The 21982-nt window shown below is 40.1% G+C and overlaps 1 protein-coding gene across 10 annotated transcripts in view; it reads left to right on the top strand.

Moving 5' to 3' along the window:
- LOC123772912 (protein tramtrack, beta isoform) overlaps positions 1-21982 on the top strand; it is a 171887-nt gene that overhangs the window by 119956 nt on the left and 29949 nt on the right. For 7 of the 10 annotated variants that reach the window (XM_069323287.1, XM_069323290.1, XM_069323292.1 and 4 more), the window contains one exon: positions 18262-18420. In XM_069323287.1, the coding sequence (XP_069179388.1) occupies positions 18262-18420 (159 nt within the window). Of the gene's footprint in view, positions 1-1204; positions 3406-18261; positions 18421-21982 lie in introns of those variants that run through there. The other 3 variants (XM_069323286.1, XM_069323291.1, XM_069323294.1) reach the window with 3 other exon arrangements.

Genomic DNA, 21982 nt, shown 5'->3' with positions numbered 1-21982 from the left:
ACCGTCTACCACTCTGTTTACAAAAGTATATTTTCTTATATTTCTCTGGCAGCTTTGTTTCCTTAGTTTAAATCTATGACGCCTAGAAATATTGAAGTTGTAATTTTTTGTGCCCTCTTCGAAATTGTGAACATCGTTGGCTGCAAAAGTCCACTTTTGTATGTTCAACCAAATAGTTGCTATAAGTAATATAATTTTAGAAGGCTGGGTTATATATATATATATATATATATAGCTATACCCACAACTATCTTACACTTCATTCAAACTCCTAAGCTGGCCAAAATACCCAAGTACCCTGTACCCAGACGACCTTAACCACACTACCACTACCTGTATGCCCCACCCCTGCCTGCTATAGGCCAACCCCTTCCACCACTACCTCCACCACCTACACTCTTCCTAACTACATATATACGAAGCCTATCTCGCTTACCTATACTGCCACCCTACCCCCCCCCATCCCCCTTCCTACTAGACCCCACACTCGTTCTCTTGCCCCCCCCCCCCCCTCCTTGTCCTGATATCCACATTTTCATGTATATGTACAGAGGGGAAGGGAATGGTATACTTAGTTTTTACAAATAATTATTATACTGTTTGTATTGTGGGATATGTCTGGCGTATGATCCAGGGATACCTCTCTTGATTGGCTGTGGTGGAACAACTCTAGTGTGGTTATTGTGCACTGTTCAGTAATATGATAATGGTTTGCACAGTATTTGTTGACACAGTACTGTGTTGTCTGATAATGATGGGTATTATGTTCCTATATAGGATGCTGCTATATTGTACATATTACTGGAACACGCATAACTTGTTTACCCATAGCATGTATAACACTTGCTTTTGAATTCCTGCTAATTATAAACGTTTAATTTCTTTATTTTATTTTTTTCTTTAACACATGTTGTGGATGGATCCTATTTTCTCAGCTTTTATTCCCACTGACAGGGTTCGAAATTTCATAAAGATACTAACTTCTTTTTATGGCATCTTGCCTTTTCATGACCGGAGTTTGGTTTACATTTCGCTTTCTTTTATTTAAATAAACCATAATTGCGTGTGGGTGGCTTTACACTTGGCTTTGTGGTGATCAAGTCCTGCAGGTATTACTCTTAAGACTGGCTGTGGCGGGCACTAGCAACACTTTGGCCCTGATAGTGGGAATAAACTGAGGTGTGTTGTTTCTCATCTCTTTCAGACAGTCATGGGCCTCTTTCATCTCTGCACTCCTCCCCAGTGTCTCTGTTCTTCTCCCCGCGTATCTGGTCAACCTCGACGGCTGGCCTACGTCCCCAGTTCTCCCTTCCCCCATTGGCCCCCCTCACCTTCCCTCGATCCTCTTCATCCTCTCAAGGCTCCTCGACGCCAGCAGCAGCAGCCATGGCCTCCCAACTGTGCCCAATGCGGCCCAGGACACTGCGCCCTTCACATCGCCCCGCCCATTGCCCTGCTTGTGGCCGATACTTCACTTTTGGACACAACATGAAGGCTCATCTCAAGAGATGTCCCAAAAATCCTCATCGGCCTCCTTTGGTCACGTCAGTCACGTCGGTCATCTCTACCCCCATTACCACAGCATTCGTCAAGCAAGAACTTGACACCAACCACACCTCTCCGTCCGTGTCACCCTCCATCCTGGCGGAGAAATTAACTGCAGACATTGGAGAAAGCCTAAGGGCGGCCTCAAATTAGCTTGAAGTATATATTACCTCCAATGTCGGTGGGGAGGGGGCTCTACATCAACCTGTTAATCCCTTCCAGGCCAGTCTACTTAAAATTTGACGTTTAAGGTGTATTACTGGCATAGTCATCATTTGGACAGTACACCACTGCTTCCTAGATGTCTTATGGCACTGGAATGGATTAACTAAAAACTGACAATTGTGGTGTATTCTATCACATTTGGTTATGTAGCAATCATGTTGCATAGTTCACAACCGTAGTGTGTACTGGTGGTGGCGTCACAACGTAACTCGTGCCAGGTACCTTTGCTCATGTGTGTGCCAACACTATAAACCTGGGGAAAATAAGGTCCCATGAACATCACATGTTCCTATGAACCATGACAAGCGAAGCTTTCCTGCCCATAATATGGTTGGTGTAGATCTTGGAGTATGATTTACTTATGCCATAACCATTAATATATCAACTGTTTAATTTGTCATTTAACATTGATAGTATATCCTGTGTCTATACCAGCTATGAAATCATTTGGGTAGGTAGAAGCAGATCTGCAGAAAATGCAGCTTTATAAATCCATGACAGTTTGGAGACAGTTTCTTTAAGGGTTATTAGTACTTAAGATGATTATAGTTATATTGTAAGAGTGATTTAACTAACGAAGAATCTCCTTTAACATTGTGCCATATAACATGCTAAGTCACACTTAGTCCCTAAGATGCAGCCAGCATAATTATTAATACTCGAGAATTGAATATGTTGGGAGAATTTGCTGGATTTGATTGTTTAGTTGTAGACTTCTTAGTTGTCTTAGTTTTATTTAGTACGAGTAGACATAGTAACCAGTAGTATTTGATTGTTATTTTGATAAATTTTTTATATCCCAACACTCAGGAAAATAAGCCTAGCAAATTTTCTCATCGTTCTAAGGCAAATGCAGCTAACTGCAAGTTTCCAGTTTTCATCCTCATGTTGCGTAATCCTGATGGTTCACAGTCACTTTCCTCTTCACACTTCAATCCAGACCCTGGAACCTTTTTTTTTTTATAGAGATTTATTACCTTGCATTACATAGTGGCCTTTTGTCTTTAATATATGTGCCTTTATTACTGATTTGAAATATAATGGGGGAAAAAACATGTAATATTCAAGCTGTAAGATCATGCATCATGGAAGGATTCACTGGGGGAATACTTTGTTTTAAAGCAGAGTATTTCCTGACGCAAAAATGTGAGTAGAGCATCATGCTTTCGGTGAGTACATCAATACTAAGTGATCTTGGGGTCATTTTTAGACGTCACTGCTTCCTTAATTCATTAAGGCCCCATCAATGTATTACTGGTTTCAGGTAGATACACATAATACAAAATCCTTTTATAATGTATGATGAAGCATTTTGAATATGTACGGTGATCTAAATGGAGTTATCGATGCAGTTTAAAGTGATTGTTAACGAAGGGGGGAGTGATATTTTGAAGGAAAGGTTCGAGGTTTTGGGTGATGCTGTTCTTCCACTCGTGTTCCCCCCCTTCATGCGTAGCTATAGCATGTGGTAATGTGCTGGTATTCCTCCGTGACTTCAGGTAATTGGCTAATCTATTATTATTATTGTTGTTATTTATTAAGCAGAGCCAGTACCTTTTAGAAGCTCATCACTGCAGTGATGGGGGCAAGGAGGATTATCTTTATATGCCTTCACACACTTGTTTTTTAATCTCCATAACTAATCAACGCATTTAAGGTTTGTTAAAATAAATAAATATAAATATACAGTGTGTGTGTGTGTGTGTGTGTGTATATATATATATATATATATATATATATATATATATATATATATATATATATATATATGCATGCATGCATGCAACAATGATCACAAAAACACTGATCCAAGTATGCAGAATAACCACATGTGAAAAATAGAAAATGCTTAACGCGTTTTCGGCTAATTCGCCTTCATCAGAGCAAAGTAGAATGAAGATCTATTTTTCTATAGATCTATGAAGATCTATTAGAATGATCTTCATTCTACTTTGCTCTGATGAAGGCGAATTAGCCGAAAACGCGTTAAGCATTTTCTATTTTTCACATGTGGTTATTCTGCATATATATATATATACATACATACACATATACACAGTATATTCTTTATTCTTTAATGAGTAGTATATATTACATTTCATTGTTTAGCAAAGTAAGTTACGATCTACAAATAACCTTCTGATCCCATTGTTGTGTTGATGACTGTAGGTGAACCACCCCATTCTTAAGCGAATCGCGTGCGTGTGTGTGTGTGTGCGTGTGTGAACCATCACGGTTATTCTCTTGCTCATAACCCCAGTAACTATAGGGTAGAGGTGCTTTCTATGGTTTATATTAATGCAAGGTGCTGTGATCTGGGGATAGTCTGTGAACTAGGGCAGCTGCCAGTGTAAACTGGTGTGGGGGTGGGAGAGGGAATGGGGCAAGTTGAATCGTAGTCGTTACCCTTCTCTCTTGTGCTGTCGATGTGCTGCAGTAAAATAACTACTAGAAATTTTCTGTATTATAGTTGCGTTGGAAAAGAATTCAGTTGTGAGTCATTAGGTAGCATCTTATTTTACAATATATATATAGAAGTACATAAGCAATGCTCATGCAGTACAAGACTTGGAGCGCATATACCTCACGCTAGTAACAAACATAGGATGTTTTTGCTTTACAATACAGTAGTCATCTGCTACAGTAATGCAGTGAATGATATGTTTGTTAGACTATTGTTTAGGGGAGGGGGGTATAGTACCTTATAATTTGTGTTTTGGATTTGATTATTAACACTGTGTAATATGAGTTTGTAAGTGTTCATACCATTTAAATTTGGGAGTATTGTATCTTGTTTTATTACAAATTTAATTTAAAAAATTTAAATATCATGGCATAGTTCACTTAGTTACTGTCAAGTAATTAGTGTCATTCCCTCATATGTAAGAATAATAATGGAAATTTTGACTGCAGAGGACTTAAACAAATTTTGCCAGATATTTATTTTACAATGCAGTATAATGTAAATAATGAAACCATAGTGGTAATGCAGTGTAAATGTGCTATAATTTTTGGTTGTGTTTACCTGGGATTTATAATCAAATGTAAATATGTAGCTGACTTTTTAATAACTGTGTTGCTTTTGCATGAAATGCATTTGCACACGTTACCAACTTAGAAAGTGAAGGAATACACAAAAAAAAACTGTGTGAACATAATGAAAAAGAGAGAGGTACGACTATAAGTTAGATTTAGTGACAGTCACTTGTCATTTTTTGGGCATGGGATTAAGTGGGTTGTCCAGGGTTGTGTTTGTCGAGGTGTCAACGTCCTGCCATGTTGTAAAGTGTAAACGCACGAATGAATCAGTTGTTGGGTTCTCTTGGGGGTCACCTTCTTCCTTTTTTTTGGAGTGGTGCGAGATGCAAGGTTAATCCTAATTCTGTAACAATGCTTACGATTTTAGTTTAGGCCTCTTGACGTCTTCTTGTCTTAGATTAATCCTGATGTTTATTATTGTTTTGTTTTTTTGTGTTTTAAACTCAAGATCTGAAGTACCGTCACACTGTGGGCTGTTTGTGCTCTCTATTAGTAGTCTTGGTACGAAAGACTTAGAATTATGTTATTGAATAGCCCAGTGTGCAAAAATTATGCAGGAGAGTCAGTGTTCGTATTTTGTGGGGCTGGTACTTATAAATTCCCCCCCTTGAACTGGTTTAATTTGCTCATGAAAGCCTATTATGGCCGTTTGTCAGTGCTTATATTGGTAGTGAAGCTTGATCCACAATTAGGATTAAAAGCCTTGTTGCGGGGAGAAAGAAGGATGACCTTGGAGGCCTGATAGGTGTAATGTTTCACATTGTATCTTGCTCTGCTACTTATTTCAGTTCAAATAGGTTGTCAGTTTTCTGATCATTTTATAGTGTAAAGTTTTATATATATAAATATATATATTTTTTGCACATTGCATTCTCTCTTCTTCGTTTATTTTTTTTTTTGTTTTTTTTTTAAGAATTTATTTAATATTATCATTTAGCATAAGCTTCTTTTGTTTCAGGTTTGCTCCAAAAACTATTGTTTATCTTACTTTTGTTGATGCTTCCCTGGGTAAACCTCCATAAAAATGTGGAAGAGATGTTACTCTGTACTTTCGGTGAGGTAATTCCAAAGTAGATCCTCATTTGTAATTAGTGAAGCCACTGAACAAACATCTATTAGTACTGTAGCCAATATATAGATATTCAATTCTGAAATTGAAATAGAGCAGTGAAGTCCTCATCATCATTCACATCTGTTAACATTGATCTATATCTTTACTGGAGATGCAAACGTGATATAATTTTATTTGCATTTTTATCGGTAGTTTCACTGTAGAGAACTTTGATGCTTTTGAATGTAAGGATGCAAGCCAAATTGTGGTTTGATAGTTATTATCTATGCAGCTGTCCATATTGTACAAAAATCAGCATCTGGTGTGGCTAAGACAAGTCTGCATCGGTGTAAGTGGCCCATGTACATTGCTACTGACAAGAGAATATAACTCATGTATGGAACTGTGGCTGTGGAAGCTCAACTTAGGCAGCAGTGCGAGACCTGCTCTAGGAGACGGTTAATTACACAGAGAAATCACATTATGGTGATATATCACTGAATAAATCCACAGGAGCCGTGATGCGGGGTTCGAACCTATGAGCCTTTTTACCATGTGGCGCAGTCGATTAGAGTATGTCTGGGATACTGAGTATGCCGGAGTATGCCCGACTATGCCTGAGAACACCCAGCGCATAGGTTCGAACCCTCATCACGGCTCCGGTGCATTTGTTCAGACGGTTAATTATTTAGGCTTCACCTTGACACCAATTTTCCGAGAATGATGTAAGTTGGGATGTCTTAGTGGCTTTGTGCTTCAAGTCTTCTAAACTCATTTATTGTTAACTTCTTTTAGTGTTTAAGAGAGAAATTATTAATTATTTTTTTAATAGGATTATTGTGGTACAAATTAAGAAACCCCTACATGTAGATGGCAGTTACCCTTTATTAACATTTATTGTGTGAAAATTATCTTTAGTAGTCTTCTTTGGCTTCTACATATCACTTTGTTCTTCAATTTAAAAAACCTTGGGAGTCAATGCAAGAAATAATTATTAACCATAGTGTTTTGAGATTGATTTAGAGTAGTTTTCAAATTAGGGAATTTAACGAGTGCAAATTATTTGACATTCTAGTGAATATGTTGAAGCACAGAAGTATTTTAGACATTAAACCAGTAGCAGAAGCTTTGAGGAACACACAAATGATGTATTAAGTGCATTTGACAAAATAGTATATACCTAATATATATATAAACACAGTAATGTATATCCATTAAGCTATATGAAGTTGAAATACAGTTTGGATACAGTTCACATTATATAAATGTAAGCCTTAGAGAACAAGTTTGGGAACATAGGCCTAGAATGAGGGCCATGGGGTCATTGTATCTTTAATTGCTCTCTATACACCTATGCTAATATGTTTCTGCATACTAACGTGCAAAGTTGAGTTGTGCTAATTTTCTAGCATTAGATTATAGTACAGTACAGTGTAGCTCTCTAATGGTGCCTTTTTGCTTTCAAGGAATTGGTAAAACGAGGGGAATTTTAAGTGAATCCTGTGTTGGATATTTCATCAAAATCTACTAAAATTACAAATAAAAAATCTGCATATAAATGTGCTTAAATTATTTATTGCCTACTAATGCTGTATGAGAAGAACAATTTCAAATTGTTTGTGCACAATGCTGAAAGTTATTTACAGTACGTTCATATAGCTATTCATATAGTTTTATTCCTATAGCTTAATCGGGAGCCGGTCGGCCGAACAGACAGCACACTGGACTTGTAATCCTATGGTCCCGGGTTCAATCCCGGGAGCCGGCGAGAAACAATGGGCAGAGTTTCTTTCACCCTATGCCCCTGTTACCTAGCAGTAAAATAGGTACCTGGGTGTTAGTCAGCTGTCACGGGCTGCTTCCTGGGGGTGGAGGCCTGGTCGAGGACCGGGCCGCGGGGACACTAAAGCCCCGAAATCATCTCGAGATAACGTGTTTTGTAAGCTCTCTTTTGTTTTAACTCAAGGGTTAGGTTATCTTGAGATGTTATCTTGAGATGATTTCGGGGCTTTAGTGTCCCCGCGGCCCAGTCCTCGACCAGGCCTCCACCCCCAGGAAGCAGCCCGTGACAGCTGACTAACTCCCAGGTACCTATTTACTGCTAGGTAACAGGGGCATTCTGGGTGAAAGAAACTTTACCCATTTGTTTCTGCCTCGTGCGGGAATCGAACCCGCGCCACAGAATTACGAGTCCTGCGCACTATCCACCAGGCTACGAGGCCCCATTTGGGTAAAGAGTGGGTAAAGAGAGAGAGAATTTCTAACTCTTATGAGCAAAACTTATAGCTTTCCTTTCTAATAGCTCATGGTAAGCCTTGCCCACTAGTTTTCCTGGAACATGACTTGCCAATCGATTAACAACCAGGTACCCAATTACTGCTGGATGAACAGAGACAAACTGTGTAGGATTGGCGACTAGTTAATCCTTCTTGGTAAGGATTTGGGACTCGGACCAAATTGCTCGCAAAGTGTGGGGCAGCTGTGTTACCACTGCACCACTATGGATCTCTACTTCTTAATTAGTTTATAGTATTATGCATTGTTTACTATTCGTTTGAATTATTCAAATGCTGTGCATAATACGGTGAATTAGATAGTATAAATTATTTTACAAGTATGTCTAAAGTATTACCTTGAGTTGATTCCGGGGGGTCAAGTTCCAGCAGCCCAGTCTCTGACCAGAAGCAGCTTTGGCCGAGGAAGTTAAGCTTTTAGTAAAACTTGTTTGAATATTAGAGAAGTTGGATACCATTGTATCCATCCAAGAACAGTTTTAAGAAATGGCAGTTTCAACCACACTGGAGAATATGTATACTGGCGGTGGTGAGATGAGGCAGCAGGTGTATAAGTTGATTCATGGGTGAGGCTCATTCATGGGCGAAGCTCATTCTTGGGCGAAGCTCATTCATGGGCGAAGCTCATTCATGGGCGAAGCTCATTCTTGGGCGAAGCTCATTCATGGGCGAAGCTCATTCTAGGGCGAAGCTCATTCTTGGGCGAAGCTCATTCTTGGGCGAAGCTCATTCTTGGGCGAAGCTCATTCTTGGGCGAAGCTCATTCTTGGGCGAAGCTCATTCATGGGCGAAGCTCATTCTTGGGCGAAGCTCATTCTTGGGCGAAGCTCATTCTTGGGCGAAGCTCATTCTTGGGCGAAGCTCATTCTTGGGCGAAGCTCATTCTAGGGCGAAGCTCATTCTTGGGCGAAGCTCATTCTTGGGCGAAGCTCATTCTTGGGCGAAGCTCATTCTTGGGCGAAGCTCATTCTTGGGCGAAGCTCATTCATGGGCGAAGTTTCTTAGGTATTTATTCCCTGTTTTGTAAATGTTTAGTCACAAATGTGAAAGGTGCTACTGCTCTCATATGTAGCACATAGATATGCTGTACTGTACTATCAAATGCTAAGTGTAACTGCCATCAAATAAAGGATTTGTTTAAACTGTAAGACAGTCAAAATGTGGGAGCATTGTTTGCCATTTTTTATTTCCAGATTATGGTGATGCTCGAATTTGAATCAAATATACTTCTTCCCGATGTTCAGATTATAAATACAAATTATAAATTTAAAAAGATTGGAACCAGGCTCCGAAATCTGTGTCATAAATCATTTTTGCAGCTTCTATTATTTGTACGCCTTGATATGTGGTCGATTCTGTTGGTATTCCTGATAGGGATAAGTAATGATTTTGTCGTGTTCACTCTATTTATTTTTCCCTACGTGCTCTTTTCTTCCTACAGGTTTCCGTTCAGTAGCTCGTGAATGTCAAATCGTGTGGCTGCTATTGAAGTAGAGTAATGTAGCGTCACAATATTTTTTTTTTTTTTTCTCTCTATGCAATATCCCGAGCTTCATTATTTTTATTTCATGCCCAAGACCCTAATGAGTATAAGGCTATGGTCAAATCATTTATGAGACTTTATAAAAAAAAATTATTTATATTCATTTTTTAATTTGTGTGCCTCAATGTTTGAACTGGAAACTTTTAAAAGACTTGTGAACGGATCATGAAGCTCAGATTATTTTGTACATTTGTTATTGAAAAGTTTAGTCCTGAAGGCAACTATTGTATTGTTTTCTATTTTTTCCCTTGGTATGGAGCTCATTTTCATAATTAGTTGTGCAGTAGCTGCCTCCTCTTATCTCCATTCAACATCCCCCAAACCCCACACAACCAGTTCTACCACCCACACAACCAGTTCTACCACCCACCCAACCAGTTCTACCACCCACCCAACCAGTTCTACCACCCACCCAACCAGTTCTACCACCCACCCAACCAGTTCTACCACCCACCCAACCAGTTCTACCACCCACACAACCAGTTCTACCACCCACCCAACCAGTTCTACCACCCACACAACCAGTTCTACCACCCACACAACCAGTTCTACCACCCACACAACCAGTTCTACCACCCACACAACCAGTTCTACCACCCACACAACCAGTTCTACCACCCACCCAATCAGTTCTACCACCCACCCAACCAGTTCTACCACCCGTCATCCTTATTCCCAGGGCTTAAACCTCACCTCCACACTCACATATCCCCTGCCCCTATCACTCTACCCCTTGCCCCCCCTCTCACTCTCCCCCTGCCCCTTCCTCACTCTCCCCCTGCCCCTTCCTCACTCTCCCCCTACCCTTCTCTCTCTCCTCCTGCTCCCCTTCACTCCTCACCATCCTCAACCCCACTCTTGATGCCCTTCCCCTCCCAACCTCAGTGTCCTATCATTCCTAACTCCAACTATCCCCTTGTAACATCTCACTTCTCCATAGCCCGTAAATACTACGTCATTACGCACATACTTCAGTTTCTTACACCGTCCAAAACCCTTCACTACCTTTCATCACAAAGAATTGAGAGTATTAGGTGGACAAGCTGGTTGGAATAATTGGACCGGGCATGGGGTACCTGACACACAGGAAATGGGGTCATTGTCAAGCGTGGTGCAGTCCTCAAGTGCTCGGTCCTGGGTTCTCTGTTGTTTGTGTGTGTGTAAATGTCCTGCAGTCCTCGAGTGATTGGTCCTGGGTTCTCTCTTGTTTATGTGTGTAAATATCCTACCTGAAGGAGGAAGATCTTGTATGTCAATGTTTGTAGATGATGTTAAGCTAATGAGGAGAATAAAGACGAGGCGAACTGTAGGCTGCTGGAGGACAGAGAGAGAAGGTGTAGGTGTGGGCAGACAAATGATCACTTGCCTTCAGTCCTAGCAAATGTTTGGTAATGCAAATGATGGGAGAGTAGAAGATAACTACAACAATAAAGGTAGACAGCTGCAGGGACCGGATAGAGATTTAGGACTAGATTTAACAGTGGAAAATTATTTAAAAAGAATTGTATCGGCATCATATGCAAATACTGTGTAAGATTGGATTTTAAAAGCTGAAATATAGAATTTTTGTTTAAAGACAATATATATCAACCTGCATCAAACCAGTCTTAGAATATGCATCACTGACACAGAGTTTGCAATTTGTGTTGCACAAGTCATAATGGTTGACTCTTGTAGTGCTTTCATGGCTTTGGAGTCACTTAACCCAACACATCTTGTGGTACTAAAAATCCCATTGTGGCTGTTTCTAATCTCAAGCAGGTTGAGTTTTGCTGGGTTCGCAGCCATGTTGATATTTCCTCAAATAGCGTGCGGACACTGCCGCAGAGGAGTCTATCTGCACTTGTCCTAATTCCTGAAAAGGGGGGCATTCCTTATTCTGATCCAGTCATTCACTCCTCGATCCATGCCTGTTGTTGGTCTTAGTGTTACTGATTACAAACCACGTGCTCTTAAGGGTGACCTGTCCCCTTGAACCTTCCTCCTACCACCGTAACCGGCAGTGGGAAACGGCTCTGGTGAGGTTACATATTGGCCATACACGTTATACTCGTGGGCAGTCTCCCTAGCTTGGTGCCTTCTCTGACTAATTACTTGTGTAGCATAAAAATACTATTTAAAAAGTCCAGAGGTTTTCAAGAAATATGGTGTCTGAAATAAGAGACCGATATTAGTGAAGAAGAGAACTAGAAGAGACTTACACAAAATATATGGGAGAATAGACAAAGTGGAAAAAGGACAGCCTCTTCAAAGTTAGTGATAAAAGGACACGAGAGTGAAAATTGCAAAAGAAAGTTAATCAAAGATTTACTCATACCAACATCCCTACTCATAACACATCAAACCATACCTGCTGTATGCCCACACTTCCCCTCCTCACATTCTGTAGAATGTGAGGATCTTGAGAGGTTATCTTGAGGTTATCTTGAGATGATTTCGGGGCTTTAGTGTCCCCGCGGCCCGGTCCTCGACCAGGCCTCCACCCCCAGGAAGCAGCCCGTGACAGCTGACTAACACCCAGGTACCTATTTTACTGCTAGGTAACAGGGGCATAGGGTGAAAGAAACTCTGCCCATTGTTTCTCGCCGGCGCCTGGGATCGAACCCAGGACCACAGGATCACAAGTCCAGCGTGCTGTCCGCTCGGCCGACCGGCTCCCTTTGGACTTTGCAAGCCTGAAATTCTCCCCCACATCTCCCCTTACCAACACCTTTCCTCACCAGCATCTCTTCCCCGGGAGCACCTTCCTCCCCCCCCCCCCCCTCTCTCCCTACCAACCCTGACCCCTCATTCCAACCAAACCTCACCCCCTCCCTCCTTACCAAACCCCCCCCCCCACCCACTCACGTAATTACCATTACTTTCCACTCCATATTTTAAAATATACGTGGAGAGAGGTAGAGGCACTTTCAATTAAAACGTTATTGATTAATGTTGTATTGTGAGACAAATGCTTGACATAGGGACTTGGAATACCTTCGATGATCAGCTGCGATCGGAAAACATATCAAGGTTTAACTCAAAAATGTTTACATTTTACTTCTCTGTTTTCTTTATTTACTGGTAGGTTGTTACTTAGAAAATTCTTTTATTTGTCTCAGGTTTGTTAATATATTATTATTTTCATTATATATATTAGCACGTACATTTACTTTCACATCACTACATAGTTTTAAAAATAGCCACTTCCACAGTTGTGTGAATGATACAAGTTTGTAGCTGTGTATATGAGTGTAGTCCATAGCTTCAGTTGTCACTCATGTCTGTGCTGAGTATGTGATCAATGTTCAACGCTGAAGATGCGGCTCTTCTCAGTAAGTTACGTTTTTAGCAGTGCACATGATCCAAATTTAAGCTTTTACATGGCACACGCATAGTAGTGTACATTTACTGAGCGTAGAGCTGCGTGTGCATGGCTTGCGGCACTGAGCACGTGCCATACCGGTGTCATCATCCAGCATATAGTGACACTAAAGGATTGATTGAATTATATCCATACAAATGTAACTTACTTGGGGTGAGTGGTGTATGGTAGTAGTAATGGTTTGTTGTACTTATTAGCCTCACCATGGAGTGTGAGTGCTTTAAAGTACCGTAATATTGTACATGTACTGAGTGTTGACTGCACCAGCTACACTGTTTACCCGCAGTGCTACAACATAATATGTGCCAATTTGGTTTGCTAGTCATTCTCTGAAATGAAGACGAATTATCTGTGAAACAGTTGAACGTAGAGCCTTATAGCTGATGCAACATAAAATGTTGTTTATATTTTTGTTTTAAATGTATAGAATACATTTATATCAAGACAACAGTAGTTGAATATTTTGTTACCAGTAGATAGGTTTTTACAGAGATTTTCCATACTATGGAGAAATTTGAAAAAGACGAGAAGGCAGGAGTGAGGATGAGGCACTTTGTAGAACATCATCAAAATTTTCTTCTTATATATATATATATATATATATATATATATATATTGTACTTTACAGAAGTACTTATCATGCGCGCATTGTTTCCTCTTTTTGCTTGTTGCGCGCAACATATCTATTGTATAACTTTTCTTACCATAAACACTAGATCTGACCACTTATACTGTACATAATACCTGAAGACATTTTACAGGTAAGAATATTTTGTAAATATAAATGTTTGCCATTTTAAGACTCCTCAGAATCCATCTTAATTAATATGAAAGTAACAACAAAGGCATAAAATCGAAATAAGTTTCTTGTTTTTTGGCCACATCGTCAAAAGTGTCGATGCAGTTCGTTCATGCTAAGAACAGACAGCCTTGGGTGTTGGTATCTGATCCTCCTCTGCTCTAGTAACCTATAACTACTTTTGCTTGTCATTTTGTAATATAAAAGTACAGTAATGTAACTAGTACTTTTTTGTTCTTCAAATTTCTACACCTAATAAAAACCTTATCATTATAATAAGTATCTAAATTTAAAGAATTCTCTTGTAATTGTAAAATCAAAGAATGGCTAAATGTTAAATGTACTGTACAAATTTAATGTTGTGAAATGTCAAACAAAAAGTTTTATTTTGATACTATGCAAGTACAGGGTACTGTAGTAGTTACACAATGTTTTAATGACGTTTTTCCCCATGTTACAGTACATACTTGAGGAAACAAATTGCTTGTACAATGCCGCTGAAAATGTGTGTGCTCATAGATGGCAGCCAGAGAGCTTGTTAGTTTCAGAAGTATAATCCAATATACTTTCACGCCAATTCTAATGGTCAAACTAAAGTTTTGAAGGAATTTTGAACAGCACTCAAAAGTATATACAGTAGAAATTTCATTTAATGAGTATGGCTTTGGCCTTTGTTTTAACAAGATGTCATGGAATGGAGGAATGGGCGTATGTGCCTCTACTGTGATTATTCGCTGCTTTCATTTTTTGTCTGTTGTACTTCATATGACAAAATTATAAGCCTGAAACAGATATTTTGGCATTCAATTTACTAATTCATTTAGTAGTAGTAGTAGACCAGACCACACACTAGAAATTGAAGGGACGACGACGTTTCGGTCCGTCCTGGACCATTCTCAAGTCGATTGTGAGAATGGTCCAGGACGGACCGAAACGTCGTCGTCCCTTCAATTTCTAGTGTGTGGTCTGGTCAACATACTTCAGCCACGTTATTGTGACTCATCGCCTGCATAGTAGTAGTAGGCATCCTTCAGTCTTGGGAGACTATGGAGTTGCACCCTAGTTGTCAATCCTGGTGCAGCTTCTGGTGTGACTGATGAGGCCAATCCGAGAGTGGCAGTCCATCCCACACCGAGCACGAACGAAGTCCGTTTGTGCTCGGTGCGTCCGAATTCATTTAATCACTAAATAATTATCCTATTGATTTTACCAAGAAAATCTGTTTTTTTGTTTTTATTGGTTTTTGATCTACTTGACATTGAGAGATGTGTGTATCAGAGTAAGAGAACATAATACGATAGTCGTTCAGAAAACTGAGGATAAATTACTGGTGTTCAATAGGTTCAGCTAGGCGTAATGCAAGGTTCACACTTGATAAGTTCGAGCTGTGCTACATGAACGTTCTCTAATAAGGCCACCCCCCCCCCCCCCCACACAATAACTTAATGACCAAGCAGCAAGTATATATGTACTTTAACGCTGAACATAGTACTGGATTAAAGTCATCTCAAGTGCACATTCCAGTACACTGAGAAATGGGGTACACCTCTTAAGTTACTTTCCATGTAGTGGTGTATCACATTTTCCACTTAGTGGGCATCACTTCACGTGTTTCTTAATTTTCAAGTTACTTGTGTTATATTGTAACTTTGTTGTTAAGTTTTCCATGGAAAGTGTCATTAATAGAAGTATTTTTCTTTGTTTTCCTTGCTCAGTCTGATTAATTTGCACTTCTGCGCTTCTATAGTAACTCTTTGATAAAAGTTAAAATTCTCATATCATTTAAGCTACATAAACTCTTCATGATAATGGTGTTTCATATGCTATAAAATAATGTTCTGAAAGGGGGGCCCCCCTCCTCAGTAGCTCCCTGAGCTAAGCTAAGCACTGGTCCAGACAAGCCCTAGGGAGATGCTCCAGGCCTCTAAACCCCTTCCCCCTCCCCGCCACCACCACCTTTACCTACCGGGAGCCGCAATCAGAAACTGGCTCTCTGTGCAAGGTGACGGTAGCTTGAGGATCGAAAATCAACTTAAAGCCAAGCAAAATCTCGCACTATAAAGTATTAGTACAATAATCCAAATCAATGCTTAAATAAAAAATAAGAGGTACCCCAGGTTACCCTAACCATGATGTACCAGACTACCACCACGTACTGGCCTTCATGACCTAGGGTCCCGTTCAGCCCAACACCTTCCCTCCTCCCCCACACTCCCCTTCACTCAATCACCTGGTTATTGTCTCTGGTCATTTTCCAGCATTAGCCTGCATCTTTCATTCATTTTAAAAGCCAATCAAGAGTGTCATTAAACAATTTTTAGTAATTTGAATTAATTTCCTGCCTAATTAATCTCAAACGTATGCACATTTGGAAATGGTAAACAATAGAGATCCCAGGAGAGAGCCCTGAGGCATTCCACTTAAAACAGTTTCTCTCTTGAACTTGCTCTAACTCCATTTATTTTAATTCCGTTTCCTCTCAAATAACCATGTCCTGATTCAACATAGGACAAGCCTCCCAGTATCTGTATTGTCTGCCTCTAATTTTTTAATGAACCTTTCATGAGGCGCATTATCAATGTTTTGGTAGTATTAAGGTAGAGAATGTTGCAATCTTATTTACTTATCAATTGCTTGTAATGTACTGGGGTTCAGGGTTAGTTCAGCTGAAGTCCTCCACTACCACATGCACCACCGCCACAGCACGCACCACCCCCCACCACACGCACCACCCCCACCACACGCACCACCCCCCACCACACGCACCACCCCCACCACACGCACCACCCCCACCACACGCACCACCCCCACCACCCCCACCACCCCCATCTGGCACATCTGCCTGTCTGTATGCCAGTCTGGGTACAGTAGCTCATTTCCCCCTATTAATGACTCCATCTTGTTTCATGTACTATTTACATCATAAATACAAAAATTAATAAACCTGAGGGTTACCTAAGGGTACGTATCACTATCTTCAAGCAGTAGTTGTGTTGCATTCATGCTTTTTCTTTGCTTTGGGTTGATCATGAGTCCCAAGTTCCTCTTGCCTTATAGAGAGAGTCAGATTCTGGTGTTGGCTTCTGGTGGGCCTGGCATTTCTCCCTAAGAGGTTGCTGGGCTAAAACTTACCCCTAGCTCAGGGAACTATTAAATGGCCCCACTGGATAGAGGCATTTAATTTAATTCAATGCTAGATATTTTACTCGGCAGATGGATATGGGCTTTTTACCAAACTTGATAATTAATTATATTCATAGAATATTTTCAAAAGTTTTATGTCCCAATTATTGAATATTATATGCAGGATGAGCACCAACTGTTACTGATATGTTGAATTATTAATTTAAATCAAAGAAAATATTTGACATCAGCTTTGACAACTCGACGATTGAAACCAGCCTCAAGAAAAGCCTTTGTTCTGTACTAGGATAAAGATAACAAAGTTCATTTTTTTACATAAAAATACCTTATAAACATTGTACAGTTTCAGTACAATATTAAATTGTGCTGCTTGATCCAAAAATGTTTATTTCAGTATAACTTTAAAAAAAAGTGCGTCAATCAGCATTTCTGGGGAGCCTATAATGTTGCAAAGTGCCTCTTGTTACTCCTCTCCTCTCCTTATGTTCAGCATCTCCTCTTCCAGTTGCATCATTGACAAGTGGATTTTATAAGAATGAATGTCAGGCCGCTGACGTTAATTCACGGACTCGCCTCAGACTTGTGGAGACAAAATCTGTTTGCCGGAGGTTGATCTCATAGCTTTACTGCTTGTATCTTCCTTATTGTAAGTTGTAAGGATTGTTGACAGAAGTACAATAAACTTGAGCAACTTTTTGAATGTTATTTTCTTTAAAGATTTCCCCCTAAAGATTTGAGCTTGATTTTTGTGGATATAACCGATGTACTGTATTTAATTTAAGAATTAAAAATGATGGAGACATATTTCAAAGATGCTTCATAAAAAATTCTCTCTAGGGTCTCTATTTATACATCTTGTTGTTTATGCAAACTTAGACCTACAATCTTTAGAATTATGTTAAATACAGTAATTGTATAAAATGCCAGTCTGTTGTAGACTAGTATTGTATGAAATATTTTAGTTACAGTATGCAATTTTTTATTAAAACTGTACTCTACAGTATCATAAACCAAAATATGCATTGTTGAATGTTTAATATTGTACAATATTAGAAGCCACAGGTTATATCACATTACTGCAAACTGCAGTGCACAGTACTAGTATGTGATATATCATATTAGGTAAGTAATGTTGTTTAGTGTTTGTGTTCTGGATTATTTAGTGGGAACAGCCATGGTTATATGGGTGTTTGGGTCAATTACTAACCCTGGCATGCTGTACAGGTGGTCGTGGACTAACGCATATCCCCCCTACAGGCGGCAGTACCATGTCAGCTTTGGAGAGTCTCGTCGGTTCATTAGGTGGCTCCGCCGATGAGAATGATGGGGACCTGCTCACATCTGGAGTAACAACCAGTGGAACAACGTGCTACAACAACACGATTTCAGATGACCCCTTAGCCACCCATGACTCAGGTGATACAGCTGACCTATGGGCCACTAACCCTTGCACCTCTACTCTGCTTGCTGCCTCTGACCTCACTAACCCCCTGCTGACCAATCACCACCTGGTGCCCACAGCCACACTACAGCAGGTGACGGCAGTGTCGGGGAAGAGCAGCAGCGGCAACATGTGTACGTCTCCATCGCGCCAAAGCTGTTCGTGTCCGCTGTGTGGGCGTCATATTGCCCAAAGACGAAGTTTGAAACAGCACCTCATGTCCAATTTCCATAGATTGACTCCAATTAAAGCCGACAGTGTGGTCAAAGAATACCTAGCTGTTGTTACTAGATAAGGACATGGTGTGCTTCTGTGTTACCCCGGGCTTCAATGATATTGTACTCATTCCTAATGCTTAACATTAGTTATAAAATCTCAAAATAAAACCTATTTATTCTCTTTCATTAGTAACATGTTTTCAGATGCATACACACACACACACCTACCAGTTGGTATACAGAATTATATGAACATGTTTGCTGATGATGCTAAGATAATAGGAAGGATAAGAAATTTAGATGATTGTCATGCCCTTCAAGAAGACCTGGACAAAATAAGTATATGGAGCACCACCTGGCAAATGGAATTTAATGTTAATAAATGTCATGTTATGGAATGTGGAATAGGAGAACATAGACTCCATACAACCTATATATTATGTGAGAAATCTTTAAAGAATTCTGATAAAGAAAGAGATCTAGGGGTGGTTCTAGATAGAAAACTATCACCTGAGAACCACATAAAGAATATTGTGCAAGGAGCCTATGCGATGCTTTCTAACTTTAGAATTGCATTTAAATACATGGATGGCGATATACTAAAGAAATTGTTCATGACTTTTGTTAGGCCAAAGCTAGAATATGCAGTTGTTGTGTGGTGCCCATATCTTAAGAAGCACATCAACAAACTGGAAAAGGTGCAAAGACATGCTACGAAGTGGCTCCCAGAACTGAAGGGCAAGAGCTACGAGGAGAGGTTGGAAGCATTAAACATGCCAAAACTAGAAGACAGAAGAAAAAGAGGTGATATGATCACTACATACAAAATAGTAACAGGGATTGATAAAATCGACAGGGAGGATTTCCTGAGACCTGGCACTTCAAGAACAAGAGGTCATAGATTTAAACTAGCTAAACACAGATGCCGAAGAAATATAAGAAAATTCACCTTCGCAAATAGAGTGGTAGACGGTTGGAACAAGTTAAGTGAGAAGGTGGTGGAGGCCAAGACCGTCAGTAGTTTCAAAGCGTTATATGACAAAGAGTGCTGGGAAGACGGGACACCACGAGCGTAGCTCTCATCCTGTAACTACACTTAGGTAATTACACACACACCACGAGCGTAGCTCTCATCCTGTAACTACACTTAGGTAATTACACTTAGGTAATTACACACACCTGTGGATGTACACATATACACACACACACACACACACACACACACACACACACACACACACACACACACACTTGTGGATGTACACATATATATACACACACACACACCTGTGGGTCTACACCTGCACACTTTTTACACACTTTCAGCTCACTGAATTTTAAAGTCAAACAAGAAATCCTATAAATGAGAGTTTGATAATTAGCTTTCAAAGTCCCTAGCATATTATAGTTGCTATAATAAGTTACTTGTGATCACAGTTCGACAAATAGTATCATTAAGTTACATCCTAGATGAATTGAGCCATTCTCTCTCCACTTCCTCTATTTCTTACTCACACACACACGATGTATGTATGTGTATACGTTATATATATATATATATATATATATATATATATATATATATATATATATATATATATATATATATATATATATATATATATATAATAATTGAGAAAGCTTGAATGGTCCCCAAGCACATATAAGCTTGGGGACCATTCAAGCTTTGCTATCAAACATGCTGAACATATATGACGAGCCAGGCTCATCATGGTTAGAGTTTGTACCCTGTGACAATGATCATTTGCCTTATTACCTTTGGGTACCTAACTTTCTTCAAGAAGTTGTTTGTTTTGTCGCACTATTGCGTTCTAGTTGGGGTTTCTGTGTTTTGGGTTGATCTCTGCTTTCCTAGCTCTCATTTCCTTGTAGTGAGAACCCGATTTTGGTCCTGGCTCCCAGAAGGCAGTGGTGGGTCTCGGAGGCTTGGTGCAACCCCTTACAGCTTGGCTTGATCACTGCTTAGGTCAATAATCTACTGAGGGCCCAACCAGGAAAGGGCGTTTCATTACATTCAGCACCCGTTATGCATCCACCCGTACCCCTCACTTCACTTTCACCCCCCTGCCATCACACCACCCAGCCTAGGTTACCCTGTACTCACAACTCTCAAACACCTTAGGTGTTAGTGAAGTACCACCAGTTATATCCCACCCCACCCCACCTTGAAGTTACCTTGAAGTGTTTCCGGGTCTTAGCGTAGACCCACCCCCCCTTATTCCCACCCAACCCACCTCACTCCCATCCTACTCACACGTCCACTTGTGATTCTGTTCAAACTCCCACTCCACTCACTATTCATATTCACATACCCACATTAATAGACTATGTGGCCATACTCGTGTGAAAATACTCATCACATAAACCCACTCCATCCCTACACCACACAAATTGATAGGGAAGAATTCCTGAGACCTGGCACTTCAAGAACAAGAGGATACAGACTCAAGCTAAGGAACCAAAGGTGATGCATAAACATTAGAAAATTTTCTTTTGCAAACAGAGTGGTAGACAGTTGGAACAAGCTAAGCGAGGTGGTGGTGGAGGCCAAAACCGTCAGTAGTTTCAAATATACTGTACAACAAAGAGTGCTGGGAAGACGGGACACCACAAGCGTAGCTCTCATCCTGTAACTACACTTAGGTAATTACACACACACACCCAACCAGTGACCCACTTCCACCCACAACACTTCCCTTACCCATGTGCTCACACCTTCACACGCACCCAATGAACATTTAATAAACCATGCACCGCCTTTCACTCCTGCATATACTGTATACACCTCCATATGCCCTCACCACTCTTGTACCCACCGCAATTGGATGCTCATACCCACTCACCATATACCCATTTCCACATCCTATGCCAATGTTTTTGAACCACTGTGCCGCTACACACCAAGGTAACTAAGGGTTCCACGCGAGATACTGATAAATAGACTAATTCTCATCATATGCAAATATATTTTTGAGTCATTGTTTTGTTCAATTTTCTCATTTAAACACTGTTAAGAGAAAAGACAGAAATCATCTCATTTCAGTTGATAATGAAATCTGTTTGTTTATCTAAAGTACGGCCCAGAATTATTTCAAGGGTATAAAGGTTGAAAAACACTGTGCTATACACAAGAAAATAGCCACACTCACCTACCCCACCCACTGCCACCTGAACTATCCTTCACTACCCCGTCTTCCAGACTAGGCCAATGTACAATTTACAAATGCAAAAAGGGGGGAAGGGGAAAAAAAAAAAAAGTTTGCAGGGTGATAATGTATAATAACCTATCACATTAAGG

Source organism: Procambarus clarkii, chromosome 12, assembly GCF_040958095.1.
Source record: "Procambarus clarkii isolate CNS0578487 chromosome 12, FALCON_Pclarkii_2.0, whole genome shotgun sequence".
Taxonomy (NCBI): Eukaryota; Metazoa; Arthropoda; class Malacostraca; order Decapoda; family Cambaridae; genus Procambarus; species Procambarus clarkii.
The sequence above is the reverse complement of the archived record's forward strand: the minus strand, read 5'-3'. Positions and strand labels throughout refer to the sequence as shown.